Source organism: Chiloscyllium plagiosum, unplaced genomic scaffold, assembly GCF_037043375.1.
Source record: "Chiloscyllium plagiosum isolate Xiang-an unplaced genomic scaffold, Cpla_swu_hap1 HiC_scaffold_37, whole genome shotgun sequence".
NCBI lineage: Eukaryota > Metazoa > Chordata > Chondrichthyes > Orectolobiformes > Hemiscylliidae > Chiloscyllium > Chiloscyllium plagiosum.
Window position 1 is genome coordinate 3,684,766 of NW_028270175.1, and position 16,983 is coordinate 3,701,748.

Sequence of the window (16,983 nt, forward strand, 5' to 3'; positions counted from 1 at the left end):
CTCTCTCTCTCGGACATCGCTCTCTCTCTCTCTCTCTCTCTCTCTCTCGGACATCGCTCTCTCTCTCTCTCTCTCTCTCTCTCGGACATCGCTCTCTCTCTCTCGGACATCGCTCTCTCTCTCTCGGACATCGCTCTCTCTCTCTCGGACATCGCTCTCTCTCTCTCTCGGACATCGCTCTCTCTCTCTCTCGGACATCGCTCTCTCTCTCTCGGACATCGCTCTCTCTCTCTCGGACATCGCGCTCTCTCTCTCTCTCTCGGACATCGCTCTCTCTCTCTCTCGGACATCGCTCTCTCTCTCTCTCTCGGACATCGCTCTCTCTCTCTCTCTCTCGGACATCGCTCTCTCTCTCTCTCTCTCGGACATCGCTCTCTCTCTCTCTCTCTCGGACATCGCTCTCTCTCTCTCTCTCTCGGACATCGCTCTCTCTCTCTCTCTCTCGGACATCGCTCTCTCTCTCTCGGACATCGCTCTCTCTCTCTCGGACATCGCGCTCTCTCTCTCTCTCTCGGACATCGCTCTCTCTCTCTCTCTCTCTCGGACATCGCTCTCTCTCTCTCTCTCTCGGACATCGCTCTCTCTCTCTCTCTCTCGGACATCGCTCTCTCTCTCTCTCTCTCGGACATCGCTCTCTCTCTCTCTCTCTCGGACATCGCTCTCTCTCGGACATCGCTCTCTCTCTCTCTCTCGGACATCGCTCTCTCTCTCTCTCTCGGACATCGCTCTCTCTCTCTCTCGGACATCGCTCTCTCTCTCTCTCTCGGACATCGCTCTCTCTCGCTCTCTCTCGGACATCGCTCTCTCTCGGACATCGCTCTCTCTCTCTCTCTCTCGGACATCGCTCTCTCTCTCTCTCTCTCTCTCTCTCTCTCTCTCTCTCGGACATCGCTCTCTCTCTCTCTCTCGGACATCGCTCTCTCTCTCTCTCTCGGACATCGCTCTCTCTCGCTCTCTCTCGGACATCGCTCTCTCTCGGACATCGCTCTCTCTCTCTCTCTCTCGGACATCGCTCTCTCTCTCTCTCTCTCTCTCTCTCTCTCTCTCTCGGACATCGCTCTCTCTCTCTCTCTCGGACATCGCTCTCTCTCTCGGACATCGCTCTCTCTCTCTCTCTCTCGGACATCGCTCTCTCTCTCTCTCTCGGACATCGCTCTCTCTCTCTCTCTCTCGGACATCGCTCTCTCTCTCGGACATCGCTCTCTCTCTCGGACATCGCTCTCTCTCTCTCTCGGACATCGCTCTCTCTCTCTCTCTCGGACATCGCTCTCTCTCTCTCTCTCTCGGACATCGCTCTCTCTCGGACATCGCTCTCTCTCTCTCTCTCGGACATCGCTCTCTCTCTCTCTCGGACATCGCTCTCTCTCTCTCTCTCGGACATCGCTCTCTCTCTCTCTCTCTCGGACATCGCTCTCTCTCGGACATCGCTCTCTCTCTCTCTCTCGGACATCGCTCTCTCTCGGACATCGCTCTCTCTCGGACATCGCTCTCTCTCTCTCTCTCTCGGACATCGCTCTCTCTCGGACATCGCTCTCTCTCTCTCTCTCGGACATCGCTCTCTCTCTCTCTCTCTCTCTCTCGGACATCGCTCTCTCTCTCTCTCTCTCTCTCTCGGACATCGCTCTCTCTCTCTCGGACATCGCTCTCTCTCTCTCTCTCGGACATCGCTCTCTCTCTCTCGGACATCGCTCTCTCTCTCTCTCTCTCGGACATCGCTCTCTCTCGGACATCGCTCTCTCTCGGACATCGCTCTCTCTCTCTCTCTCTCGGACATCGCTCTCTCTCTCTCTCGGACATCGCTCTCTCTCTCTCTCTCTCGGACATCGCTCTCTCTCTCTCTCTCGGACATCGCTCTCTCTCTCTCTCTCTCTCTCTCTCTCTCTCTCTCTCTCTCGGACATCGCTCTCTCTCTCTCTCTCTCGGACATCTCTCCTGTACAATTTGTTTGATTTTACTTGTTTTTGCCAAATGGGGTGTTTATGGGAATGTTGCAAGTATTTTGAACTACGTCATTAAGTTGCAATAGAAACGATTTGGTTTTAAATAGTTAAGTTATTCTACATTTTGCTCTCTTCTGTTTGTGTGTTTCATTCGGGAATCTTGCAAATAAATCCTGTTTAATTTCACACTAAGTGGTTTGTCCAGCTGCATCCCTCCTGGTTTATTCACATTACACCTGCTTCGGACAATTAGAAAAGTTAGAGTCCAGGCTACTTTCTTGAAATGTTTTGAGGGGTCTGGCCTGGTTCATTACAACACACAGACTTTCAATGACTTGAGTTTTGCTTTCATTACCAGGAGGACGCGATCACTCCATGGACCAAGTCCAGCAACAAAATTTGGACCAAAGGCTTGCATGCTGCAGAACCCGAAGGCTGTAATGTAAGTATTTTGTTGATGTTGATCACATCTGAATGTTTCAAGACTGTTCAGCTTATTTTCTGGTAATGACTGCACATTTTTGCTATCCAATTGCTTTTATTTTAATTTGAACGCTTCAGGGAATACTTGACATTTTTAAAATATTTTGGTTAAACTGACGGGGAACTTTGAAAATAAATTTTCAGTGATAATTAATATAGAATGTTGTATACAACTTTCTAAATCCATTTCTTTTTCCCAGAAAGTGGCACAGTGGTTAGCACTGCTGCCTCATAGTGCACATTCTCCCTGTGTCTGCTTGGGTTTCCTCTGGGTGCTCCGGTTTCCTCCCACAGTCCAAAAATGTGCAGGTTACGTGAATTGGCTATGCTAAATTGCCCGTAGTGTTGGGTGAAGGGGTAAATGTAGGGGAATGGGTCTGGGTGGGTTGTTCTTCGGAGGGTCAGTGTGGACTTGTTGGGCCAAAGGGCCTGTTTCCACACTGAAATCTAATAAAATAATGTTGTTCCTGATGTTGTCCTTGAATATAGTGCAGGGAGCAGAATTTAATATTGCAACCTAGCCACAATAGAATGTAGATATTACCCTATTGTCATAAAGTTAGGCAAAAAAAAGTCCTTCTCGGTTCTTGTATGTAAGCTCTGTTTGCTGACTGAATCTTTCAAAGTCAAGTTGAAAATTAAGGAAATCTTTAATTCACAAAGACTGATCTTCACCAAATCTTGATATTTCGATATGGTAATGCAATGGATTGAGGGCTTAATGTTTTGTTTTAAAAATAATTAAAAATCTTGTTCCTGTGTGGGATCGCATCAGAGAACCTTTCTTAATTAGCAGACGGGAAGTGGAGTGGGCACCCTGGGAAGGGAAGCTGGTTTGTTTCACGATGGCTTCCTGACAGGCAGAAGGTTGGTCTCAAAACCAGCTTGTGTCTATGTTGGCAAGTGCAAACTTCCATAAGGAAGAGCAGATAGGGGCTGCCTTCAAATCGAGCTTGTGATTTTTGTGAATCAGTGTTTCCATCACAGCCTTTTGCTTGGGGCTTTGAGAAGCTACAGTCTCACTTGCTCTCTGGCTCTTTTTTCTTTTTCTAGGCGTCTCTCGCTCTCGCCCGTTCTCTTGTCGCTTTCGCTTGCTTGCTCTTTTCTCTGCCTCGCCCTCTCTCTGGAATAGGTGAAAGAGCAATACTTAGTCGGAATCCTCTGCCCTACCATTTACAGTAAGAAGTTGTATTAACTTTTCAGACACTGAAGGTTGTTTTGGTTGTCTGACTTTCTCAACTGGAGCAATTAGTTTACATGCTGAAGGATGAGATCACGACCATCATCATTGAGTCCAGCCTTAGCTACTGGAAAGTGTCAATATAGAAACAGAGTAAGCAGGAGGAGGCCATTCAGCCCTTCGAGCCTGCACCACCATTCAATATGATCATGGCTGATCATCCAACTCAGTCCTTGTTCCGGTTTTCTCTCCATACCCTTTTGATTCTTTTAGGCCCCAAGAGCTTTCACTAGTTTGTTCTCGATGGCAATCAATGTTTACTGTGTTTACCCTCCCTAGTCCTGTTAGAATTTTATAGGTTTCTGAGATCCCCCATCATTCATCTAAACTCCAGTGAATATGGTCCTAACCAATCCAGTCTCTCTTCATACATCAGTCCCAGGAATCGGCCTGGAAACCTTCGCCGCACTCTCTCTATCACCAGCACATCTCTCCTCAGGTAAGGAGACTATAATGGTGCACAGTACCCCAGGTGTGGTCTCACCAAGGCCCTGTATAATTGCAGCAAGACATCCCTGCTTCTATACTCGAACCCTCTGGCTGTGAAGGCCCACATAAGCATCTACCTTCCTCACTGCCTGCTGCACTTTCTTTGTCTCTGGTTCATTCTGTCCAAAGGACTTTATGATGGAAACAGTTAGATTTCTTAATTGAAAATGTTAACCCTTTTGCCCCCAAATCTGCAGCAGACATGAGAAAGTTAACAGTGAGCTATTGAAGAACAGCTGATAGCTAATGCTGCACGTATAACTGTAATGAAGTATTAACTTTGATCTAATCATGGCTCAAAATAGCTGTAAATATTTATGTCAATGGACATTTTTCAGTGTCTGTCTCTACAGAACAGCTTTGTTTACTGAACTGCAAAGAGTCAATTATCATCCCCATCACTCGACAACAAAGCATCAGGTGTGAGACCGATCTGAATCCAGCAGACAAACTAAATTGTGCTGAGAAAGATAATGCAGCCAACAGTTTAAGAAAAAAGCTGAAGAATTTGTGATTTTGGTTGAAAGGTGATTTGTGGAGAGAACAATCCAGAATAGGGTGGCATCCTCTGGACAGGACCGATACACTGTTTAATGCCTGGAGCCCAAGACTTATAACAGATGCTACATCTGAACTAAGGCTAGCAACAATGATCTTGATAAAGCATATAGTCATAGTCATACAGCACAGAAACAGACCCTTTGGTTCAACTAGTCCACGCTGACCTGGTTCCCAAACTAAACTAGTGCCACTTGCCTGTGCCAGGCCCATATCCCTCCAAAGCTTCCTATTTGTGTACTTCTGTAAATGGAAGAAGGGCTTATGCCCGAAACGTCGATTCTCCTGTTCCCTGGATGCTGCCTGACCTGCGCTTTTCCAGCAACACATTTCGAGCTCTGATCTCCAGCATCTGCAGACCTCACTTTCTCCTCCTACTTCTGTAAATGTCTGTTAAACATTGCAACTGTGCCTGCATCTTCTACTACTTCAGGAAATTCATTCCACATGCAAAGCACCTCTGTGTAATAACAATTGCCCCTCCTGTCTTTTCTAAATCTTTCTCCTGTCACCGTAAAAATATGTCCCCTAGTCTTGAAATCCCCAACCTATGGAAAAGGCACCTGCTATTCACCTTTTCTCTACCTCTCATGATTTTATAACCTTGATAAGGTCACCTCTCAACCTCCTACACTCCGGTGAAAGAAGTCCCAGTCTATGCAGCCTTTCTTTATAACGCAACCCTCCATACCTGGCAACATCCCGGTAAGTCCCTTCTGAACCTGCTCGAGCTTGTTAATGTCCTTCTGAAACAGGGTGACCAGAAGAGGCCTCACCAATGTCCTGTACAACCTCAACATGACATCCCAACTCTTATACTCCCAAGGACTGAGCAATGAAGGCAAGTGTGCTAAACGCCTTTTTAACTGCCCTGTCTCTGTGAGGCAAACTTCAAAGAATTATGTACCTGAACCCCTAGGTCCTCCTCTTCTACAATATTACCCAAGGCCCTACTCTTAATTGTATAAGCACTACCCTTGTTTGTTTTACCAAAATGCAATACCTCATGTTTATCCAAATTGAACTCCATCTGCCATTTTTCAGCCCCTTGACCCATTTTATCAAGATCCCTTTGTAATCTTAGAAAACCTTCATTGTCTACTATACCACCAATTTAAACACCCTCACAATCCGTCTGCAGTGAATCAGCCTTCAGTAAACATGCCTGAAGAGGTTAAATATAACCACAGACTCATGGGTAAGATGCTGTTTGAGGAGTTGGTGTGGACCTGTTGGGCCGAATGGCCTGTTTTCACACTGTAGGGATACTAAGCATTCTCACGAGAGTTTAGAAGAATGAAATAAGATCTAATTGAGGTCTATAAAATGGGGATTGGGAAAGGGAATTGACAAAGTAGAAGTGGAGAGGATGTTGGGGTCAGGAGTGTAGTGCTAGAAAAGCACAGCAGGTCAGGCAGCATCCAAGTAGCAGGAAAATCGACGTTTTCGGGCAAGAGCCCTTCATCAGGAATGAGGCTTGTGTGTCAAGGGAGTAGAGAGATAAATGTGCTCTCTACCCTCTTGGCACAGTTAGGGCTTATGCTGGAAACACCGACTCTCCTGCCAGGCTGTGCTTTTCCAGCACCACACTCTCGACTCTGAACTCTAGCATCTCTTGTCCTCACTTCCTTCGTGAAGAGGATGTTTCCTCCTGTCGGGCAATCTGGAACGAGAGGCGATTACTTTTAGGATAAGGGGCAGCAGATTTAAATCTGATGACGAGAAATTACTTTCCTCAAAGGGCCATGAATCTGTAGAATTCACTCCCTCAGTGTTGTGGATAGCGTGTTTTGAGAAGATTTGTAGCTCAGTTTGAGGTTCTAAATGGGATCCAAGTCAAAGTGTTTGTTGATAAGAGTTCCGGTTGGAATGCCATGCTTCTCTGAATTCTCATGTGTGTCTCTGTTTGGCTTGTTCTGGATGGATGTGTTGTCCCAGTCGAAGTGGTGTCCTCCCTCATCTGTATTTAAGGATACTAGTGAGAGAGGGTCATGTCTTTTTGTGGCTAGTTGATGTTCATGTATCCCGGTGGCTAGTTTTCTGCCTGTTTGTCCAATGTAATGTTTGTTACAGTTCTTGCGAGGAATTTTGTAAATGACATTAGTTTTCCTTGTTGTCTTCAAGGTCATTAGCTGCTGTTTTGGTGTGTTGGTGGGTTTGTGGGCCACCATGATGCCAAGGTGTCTGAGTAGTCTGGCAGTCATTTCTGAGATGTCTTTGATGTCGGAGAGTGTGGCTCGGGTTTCTGGATATGTTTTGTTGCTTGTTTGGGTTCGAATCAGTGGACTGTGTTCACAGGGTATCCGTTCTTTTTGAATACACTGTATATGTGAGTTTCCTCTGCTCTTCATGGTTTCTCTGTGCTGCAGTGTGTGATGGCTCATTGAAATAATGTTCTAATGCAGCTCCGTTTGCGGGTGTTGGGATGGCTGCTTCAGTAGTTCAGTATATGGTCAGTATGTGTTGTTTTTCTGTAGACGCTGTTCTACTGTGACACCTAGGAATGGCAGTTTGCTGTTTTCCTCCTCTTTAGTGAATTTTATGCCAGTGAGGGTTTTATTGATGTCTTTGAAGGTTTCCTCTAATTTGTTTTGTTTAGTGATGACAAAGGTGGGTGGATACTGGGGCATTGAGTAAGTTTGAGGCAATGGACAGATTTTTAATTAATAACTGGTTGAAGGGTTGTGGGGAAGGGAACAGGAAAGTGGAATTGAGACCAAGGAGAGATTAGCCATGATCATAGCAATGGTGGAGCAGGCTCGAGAGTCTGAATGACCGCCTCTTCCTAGTTGGGATATTCCGGGCTTGTGAGCAGCTAGGATGGAGGGCATTCATTTGGGAAGGCACTGCACACCTTGAGAGACGCCAAAACTTGCAGAGGTGACGTCGAGGCATTGGAGAGACCACAGGAAATGGGACCAGAACTGGTTAGCGCCACCTGCCCCCAGATGTGGCAGAATCTGCGGATCACGCACTGGGTCTACTCCCGGCCTGTTCCAGAGCCTGTGGATCCAGACGGGGAGCAAGTCATTCTCAAACCTCAGTGGATCGGTTCTGAGGGATTGAACCCCTACACTGTCCTCTGCATTTCCCAGTCGCTGTGTGATTACACTTGCCCGTAGCGAAACGGCTGGGAGTTCACTTTGTACTATCAATCACCACATCCCCAATCCGATACTCCCAAGAAAGAAATGCAGCTGCAACTTTCATGCGACAATTCAGCTGCAAGTTTGCAACTTTTGAGTAGGATTCTTGTGGTTTGTCTATTTTTGTGTGAGGGCGCTTCATTTTATAACATCAATGATGAGTGACCTGGATCACTAGGACCAATTGTTTCCATAATCCTTGACCCTGGAACATTGGAAACCAGACCACTGTGATCTTCGGATAATCCCAGCTAGGTGGGGAATACTGTAACCAAACCTCACATAGGCTCAACAGGCAAGTTGTGGGAAAGACTCCCCCTCTTAAGCAAAAGATAGTGCTGAGTTCTTGTTGTGAAAATCCTATTTCAATTCAACACTGAGACACTTCAGAGTCCATCTTGAACCTCATTGGGTTGAAGTTTGTCAGCTTTAGTTAGGAGTACTCCTCTATACTGACCCATTTTTTGAGTTTGAAAGAGCAGAATAAAAGAAGTATTTTGGGGAGATATCCTGTTCATGAGCTCGGGCTTTGTAGGGAGACCAGGTGTTCACTCAGCTGCAGTTCACCTTTCTCTGCAGAATCAGAACATACCTCCGAGCAGGAGGAGGCCCTTCAGCCCCTCAAGCCTGCTCCGCCATTTAATACCATCATGGCTGATCTCACAAGCCTCAACTCCATTTTCCTGCCCGCTCCCATAACCCTTCAACCCATTACTGATTAAAAATCTGTCCATCTCCTCAAATTTACTCAATTTGGGGGAGTGAATTCCACAAATTCATGACCCTTTGAGGGAAGTAATTTCTCCTCATCTCTTTGAGATCTGCTGCCCGTTATCCTAAAACTGTGACCCCCCTCGTTCTAGATTGCCTCACAAGGTGCATCGTCCTCTCCATACCTGCTTTGTCAATCCTCTTTAGTATCATCTTTCCCTTTCATTCTGCTAAACTCCAGACAGTATGGTCCCAAACTTTCAATCTCTCTTTGTAAGGCCAGCCCCTCATCTCTGGAATCAATCTAATGAACGTCCTCTGAATGGCCTCCAATACAACAACAGTTTCCCCCTCCCCCTCAGATAAGGGAGCCAGTAGTGTTTGTTTGTATGGTTTGTGATGCTGAGTGAGGCCAATATCATGGGTTCAATTCTGACTGACTGAAGTCACCATGAAGGGCTCACCTTCTCAACCCTTCCCCTCATCTGAGGCATGGTGACCCTCAGATTAAACCACCACCAGTCGTCTCAAACTCTGTGAGAGAGCAGCTCTCTGCTCTGCTAAGGCTGTGGCAGCTTTACCTTTGTGCTTTTGAAGGAGGCTTGGTGAATTTCAGTAGCACCTTCTTCTATTTGGTTTACCAAAGTATTAACCTGTAAAGTATTTCACACAGCTTTTTCTGCCCAGTGGGAAACTCATTAGTGTTACCTAAAAGTAGATTGAACACTGGATTTCATAATTGGTTATGGAATAACACAAATTGAGTCACACTCTCATGTTTACCATCATTTGCACCCTTCCCATTGAATTGAGACCTTGCACTAATCTGGTTTTTTTTTTAGTATTCATATTGTGTAAGGGCAATTCCATTATTTTGATGTGTCTTATCTGATCGCATGGTTCTGTGATGTTTAAATAATGTAGGAGAGGTGATTGGTGATCAGCTATTGGCCTGTTCTCTAAAACATTGTTTGTGCACTTGGTTATCAGGAACAGTTTCTTGAAACTTGATCTTTATGTTAAAATATTTAAACACCTTGCCCCATTTCAAGCATTCCCCGTGGAGTTTTCACTTGCTCTGTACTGATTCTAACATGTTTCCCTTTAACTATTTCAGTTTATTTCTTTTAGCCTGAAGTCTTTTGAAAGCCAGAAGTGCAGGTCGATGCTGTTTGTTTACCAAAAGGGACATTCCTTTGATCCACTTCCTTATTGAGCAAGAGATTTGTTTTTCATTATTCAGTTTGGCCATTGCTGGGTCTAGGCAGCATTTACTGCCCATCCCCAATTGGCCAGAGGGTAGTTAAGCATCATCTTAATTGACTATTGGTCTGTGTCTGGAGTCGCATGTTGGCCAGGCCAGGAAAGGATGGCAATTTCCTTCCCTAAAGGACATTAGTGAACTGGATGGAATTTTTCGTGGTCATCATTAGACTCCTGATTCCCAATTCTTTTCTTCATTGAATTAAAATGTCGGTATTTGCAGCCGTAGGAATCGAACCCAGGTCCCTGGGTCTCTGCTTTAACAGTCCAGCGATAATATCACTGGGCCATTGCCCTCCATGTTTGCCATTCTCTGGACGTACACCTCATGTAATATTGAAATTTTTTTTCTGTGCCTAGCCAATGATCTTTTTATGAGAATTTAAATGATTGTCTTGGCTTTGGCAAGTCAGTGGATTCACAATGTCCATTGAAACCAGGTCACCTGCTCCCTGCTGTCCATGCCACACCCCCTTCACCCCGTCCTGAGATTCAAACTCCAGCAAAACAAAGACCTGCTTGGAGGTTACTTTTGAAGGAGTAAATGCTCATCCCACAGTTGGAGGAAGTCTTATCATATTATTATAACTTGCTGAAAATGTAAACGGAGACATTGTAATTTGTGTCTCTATTCCCCACAGACTTTCTTTTGTCTGATCTATTTAAAATGATCAGGTGCATTACCCCATCGGCGTGTTTGTTATCCATGATTCTTCAGCCAAATATTTTAATATAGGAGTAACACTAGAAGCTTATTTTTAAAGTCTGATTTGTTAAAAGTTTGAACGTTAGAACGCAATGCTTTACAGAAATGTTTTGTGGAAACCGGCCGTGGTTATGGTCTGTTTCTAAAAGGACTTGGTAATGTCGCTAGGCCAATAATCCACATGCTCGGGCTAATGCCTCGATGATACTGGTTGAAATCCCTGTGTGACAGCAGACAGAGTTAAATTCATTTAAGATTTGTAATTAAAAGCTGTTCAACATGGTGACCATGATAACTATAGGTGATTGTTGGAAAAATCCATTTGATTCGCCGATGTGCTAATCTGCCATTGTTACTCACTTAGGGAGACAGCAGCCTAGTGGTGTATCCCTGGGCTGTTAATCCAGAAACACAGGTAATCCACCATGGCATTTGAATTCAATGCAAATTTGGAATTAAGTTCATTGTCAGTAATTGCAAAAACCCTTCTGCGCCACTAATGCCCTTCAGGGAAGGAAACTGCCATCCTTATCTGATCTGGCCTGCATGTGACTCCAGATCCACAACAAAGTGATTGACTGTTAACTACCCTCAGGGCAACTAGGGATGGACAATAAATGCTGGCCTGGCCAGAGACACAGAGTAAATAAGTGAAAAAAACATGACTCCAGCACCAAGCGCCATTATTGTTCTCTATTGGCTGAGATGTGTTGGCATTGCCCATGATACCCACAGGCCATCAAAGAAACAATCACAGAAACTGATTTTGTAGCAATTCTGACTTTTTAAAATCATATTTTTAAGGAACTTTGCCACTAAATGTCAGTCTGGTTTTTCAACGATCTGACGTTACAGTCATGCATCTTTGAGGTATTTCAACATTTTGGATGTTTCAGTTTTAAGGGTTTTGAGAAAAGTTGTCTGACAAGATCACTTCCTTGTGGTGATTGATGAGTGACCCAATGATTGAATTTATTTGACTGTGTCTTGTTGCCTTGTTGCGTTATTTTGGAAATGGTATATTTTCCCTGCTGACCAATCACCAACAGGAACATTGCTTTACAATCAGCGGTATTCTCAATGTGATGTTATGCAGCTGCAAAATGTGACTGTTTGTTTTCCCTGACTCTTCGCACTGATGTATTCGATCCAAAGACTGTGTTGTAACACTCCACAAGGAAGGAAATGTTTATTCCGCTGGTGAATATTCCAGGTGAGCATTCCAAAGGGATTTGTCTGGGTCACAGCAGCTGAAAACAGGCACAGACAAGACAAGGTCACCTTCTCCAAGTTATGATTCATGCTGATGATGTACAACTGTTGTCCTTGCCCCACAGTGACACACAGCTCCTATCATTGACTCCACAAGTCCTTCATGATAATAAACACTCTCTGGTTTGTTTGATTCCCAATTGGGTGAAATCTTTACAAACATTGCCTTTTTGATTCTCAGTCTCTCACCTGCATGCTAAACAGTTCTGTTCTTTAAAAATAAATTAGCTGACATTTACCCATCTTCAAAAGTGACTGTGGAATCTGTTGTATGATACAAATGTGGCACCATTTATATCATAAATGCCGCAATCTGTTTCACAGACAAGTTAGCTGCTGTGTTGAGTCTGAGAGATAGGTTTTATGGAGTTTCTTAAGGAAGGAGAGAGAACGGGGGAGAGAATTCAGAGGCTTCAAGCTGAGGACCCAGAGATATCGCTGATGGTGTGATTAAAGTTAGAGATATGTGAGGACTGAATTGAGGGATGCAGCAGTTTTGGAGAATTGAGGGACTGGAGCGGATTTGAGGTAAAGAGGGGTAAGACCACAGCAGGATTTACAAAAGACGATGAGAATTTTAAAAATTGAGGCTTGTTTTATTTGTGTCATGAGCATCACTAGCTGGACCTGCATTTATTACCTGTCCCTAGTTGCCCCTTAATGCGATGGTGGGCTGTCACCTTGATCCACTGCAGTCCATGTGCTGTGGGTTGACCCACAATGCCCTTAGGAAGGGAATTCCAGGATTTTGACCCAGTGACACTGAAGGAATGGCAATAAATTTCCAAGCCAGGGTGGTGAGTGGTTTGGTGAGGAGTTTGCAGGGGGTGGTTTTCCTATGTATCTGCTGCCCTTGTCCTTTTGAGATGGAAGTGGGTGGCTATGGAACCTTGGTGAATTTCTGCAGATGGTGCACTGCTGTGACTGAGTGTCAGTGGTGGAGGGAATGAGAGGTGAACAGGAATTGCTAAGAGCTAGGGCAGAGGTATAAAGCTAACCTGGAGTATGTTGGAAAAGTCCAGCCCAGACGTAACGAAGATATGAATGAGGGACTCTAGCTGAGGCAGGGGCAGAGATGAGCAACATCGCAGAGGTGAAAATAGGGCACCTTTGTAAATATGTAATTGGTAGCTCATCTCGAGGTCAGGCAGGACAACAGGGTAATGAATAGTCAGTCAGTCTCTGACAGTTTCCAGGCAGTGGGATGGAGTTCGTGGATAGGGAGCAAAGATCATCTTGTTGATTGATTGGAAGGATATTTCTGGTGCTATCTTCAATGAAGTGGGAGAATGTTTTGCTTTGGGAAGTGCCACAGATGGATTGCTGTCTGTGGTCAGTTGTGTTCCTGGAGTTTTCAACACAAGATCCCTTTCGGATGCTTCTGCCATTGGTCCTTCCTCCTGGATCACTGCCTTCCCATGTCCAATAGGAAAGCAAATCGACTTTGTTAATCAATTGGATTAATATTGACTCTTGATCAAATCGCCCTTCATCCCATTGCCAACATATTCTAAAATTTGATAAATGAAAATGTTTAACAGAAACAAAATGATTTTTTTTCATGCCCCATGTGTTTTTCTCATTTGATGTCCCTGAGTATTAATCCTCCAAGATCTGGAGAGCGCAGGTCAATCCCAGAGGGTTGCTGTCTGTCTCCCAGTTGCTTTCCTCTCCATACTGAAAGTGTTGTTGAGGTGGGATTCAATGTTGGGGCCTCCTGGGCTGTGAGGAGTGGGCTGGAATGTCACCTCATATGCAATTTGTCTGCCACGTCTAGTTGGAGTTCAGTCTCAGTGTTGACTCTTTTTCGGTTGGGTGACAAAATGCTTCCTCCTTAATGAAAGAGGTTCAGTAGACGTTTGATGAAGTCATTGAGGAGAAACTGTATCTAGTGGCAGGGTGGTCACTAACCAGAGGGTACAGATTAAAACTGGACCAGAGGCAATAGGAGTAAACATTCATTCATATAGCATTGAGGTGATCTGGAAAGCAGTGTTCGTTAATCACTGTCAAAAAGGAATTGGAGAAATACTTCATCGGGAAAACATTTACAGAGCTTGGGGTGAATTGGATAGCTCTACGAGAGAGAAACTAAGTATGATGAACCAAATGGTCTCCCGCTGGTCTGCATCAGTGCATAATTCAGCGCTAATGCCTTGCAAAGAGAGACGGTGATGGAAAGCTCTGGCTGAAGGTAGCAGTAAGATTTTCATTGGCTTTCTCTCAGCATAAAGCTGCTGGCAACTCCCAGCTAGTTTGACAACTTTACTGAGTGAGCTGTCTCTGTGGATTATATAACCTGTTTGTTTCGATGTAGAAGAAATATGGGAAATAATGAACCTGCGGCAGCAGAAATAATTGAGTGTGACATGAGTATTGCTCACTATTTAAGAAAGTATTCATAATCTGTGGAAGTTATTTGCCAAAGAAATTTAGGCAAAGTGAAGTACAATAAACCCATTAAATTATGAAGAAATGTTGGAGTGCTGTAGCTTAGAGTAGTGATAATACAGCAAGCCACGCGCAAGGAACATCAGAACCTGCCTTTGATTTGATTTCTCTTCAGATGTCAGCTGATCTGAATGTATTTCCAACAATTGGGTTTTATTCTTACCCAGCTTTGCTGAGGCTAATCCCTCAGTTGGAGGGACTGTCATTTCAGCAAAGGTTAAACAGGTTGGGACTCTACTCACTGGAGGTTAGGAGGATGAGAGGTGATCTCATTGAAACATACCAGATTCTTGAGGATCAGTGTTGAGAGGTTGATTCGCCTCATGGGACAGTATAGGACCAATCTCAGAATGAAGGGGCACAATTTAAGTCTGAAATGAGGAGGATTTCTTCTGAGGGTTGAGAGTCTTTGGGACTCCTTGCTACAGAGAGCTGTGGGGGGCAGAGTCCTTATGTATGTTTTAAGGCTGAGCTAGATTCTTGATCAGTCAGGGAGTCAAGGGTTAGGGAAAGGGCAGGAAAGTGGATGAGAGGAATGTTGGATCAACCATGATCCTATTGAATGGTCAAGCAGGCTCAAGGGGCCAAATGGCCTACTCCTGTTCATCTTTTGTACAGCCTTATGGGAAGATGGACAATGGGAGACCAATTATCATGGCTTTCTTGACTTTTCAATATCACCAGCTACTTAATGTTCATTTCCAATACTTAGTTTTTTGGAAGATTCCTGATTGACAAAACTGTCACATTTTGTACACAGCCCCTGCTATTACACAGATACCTGAAGATTCTCTGCAGATTCGGCCAAATGGAGATGGGACTCTGTCTACCAAAAAGTGAGGGACCTTTTGGTAATTTTCTGTTGATGCAAAATATCACTGTCTTTTGAAAAAGCTATTGTATATAAACGGCAAAACACTCGGGCAGAGACCTTCAGCATATCTTACAAAATACTCCTGGAATTAAATGTCATTTTAAGTGGTGGATGTTATGATCAGGGAGGGGAGAATCATTGTGTCTGAGCTCATTTCTTCCTTGTAAAAGCTTTCTGATTTTTATTGGTTTAGTTTTCAAAAAGTGAAAGGCTTTCATTTCCTTGTTCACATTTTTTTCTGACAACATAAAATATAAATGTGAGCAGCAGGCACTCCCTGTTTGCTTGGTGTCTGTTCCCAGTCTCTGTTTCTTTGAACTTTAATTGAAATTTGCAGCTGGGGACAGACACTGCATCATGTGTGGGTAAATTCTTAGATGGCCTCTCCTGACACCACCTGACTCTATGGATGTGTCTTAGTGGAAACAAACACCTGATTGTTTCTGAGCGTTCCCCTTTAATCAGTACTCCATGGAATAGGATGGGGTTTGGAGCTATGAACAGACTCTCCTTTGTGTTGAGATGTGCGTGTTTTGAGGAGATGAATTGGTTAGTTGGAGAAGCAGATAATCAATTCTCAATGATATTATTCAATGTTTAGCCCAACAAAAGTGAGACAATGTCTGGTGAGGAGTCACTGAAACAGTAATATCAACAAATTTCATCCCACCTTCAGAATGCCATGGACAACTCTTAAGTATCTGTCTCATTCTTGGACGCATGCGTCTCCATCAAGGATGGGCACCTCAGCACCACACTCTACCGCAAACTCACAGACAACCTCACAATGCTACACTCCAGCTTCCACCCAAAACATATTAAAACAGCCATCCCCAATGGACAAGCCCTACTCTCTCACACAGGATCTGTTCAGATGAGGAGGAACGTGATGGACACTTGGAAGTACTCAAGAATGCCCTCGTAAGAACAGGCTACGATGCTCAACTCATCGACCACCAGTTCTGATCTGCCACAGCAAGAAATCGTAATGACCTCCTCAGGAGAAAGACACAGTTGCAACTGACAGGGTACCCTTTGTTGTCCAGTACTTCCCAGGAGCTGAAAAACCACACCATGTTCTTCGCAGCCTGCAACACATTATCAATAAGGATGAGCATCTTGCCAAGACCTTCCCTGCGCCTCCACATCTCGCCTTTAAACAACCACCAAGCCTTAAACAGATCATGGTTCAGAGCAAACTACCCAGCCTTCAGGACAACACCCCATACAACCCTGCCATAGCAGCTGCTGCAGGACGTGTCAGAGTATTGACACGTGTAACATTACATGTGGGGACACCTCCCACCATGTACGTGGCAGGTACTCATGTGACTCGACCACTGTGGTCTATCTCATACGTTGCAGGCAAGGATGCCCTAAGCCATGGTACATTGGCAAGACAGAGCAGACGCTACGACAACTGATGAATGGATACCGCAGAACGATCACCACACGGCAGTGTTCCCTCCCAGTTGGAGAATACTTCAGCGGTCCAGGACATTTGGTCTCAGAGCTTCAGGGACCATCCTCCAAGGTGGACTTCAGGACAGGCAACAAGGCAAAGTTGCCGAGCAGAGGCTGATAGCCAAGTTTGGTACCCATGGGGATGGCCTCAACCGGGAGCTTGGGTTCATGTCACAAATACAGGTGACTCCACTGCATGATCATGCACGTGTGTGCACACATGCACCCTGACATACACTGACACTCACGCAGACCCCCTCTCTCTCATATGCATACACATACACCTCCCCCCACTCACACTGACATGCTCACCCTCTTACACATTGTTACTCTGATGTGCGCTCACTCTGTCGTGCGTGCATGCAAGCTTATGGGGTGAATTTGTT

The 16,983-nt window shown here is 44.9% G+C and overlaps 1 protein-coding gene across 3 annotated transcripts in view; it reads left to right on the forward strand.

Moving 5' to 3' along the window:
• The window catches only part of LOC122540462 (NAD kinase-like), a 103,867-nt gene that overhangs the window by 37,860 nt on the left and 49,024 nt on the right, over positions 1 to 16,983 (forward strand). For all 3 annotated transcript variants that reach the window (XM_087980222.1, XM_087980221.1, XM_043676301.2), the window contains exon 3: positions 2,299 to 2,382. In XM_087980222.1, the coding sequence (XP_087836348.1) occupies positions 2,299 to 2,382 (84 nt within the window). The remainder of the gene's footprint in view (positions 1 to 2,298; positions 2,383 to 16,983) is intronic.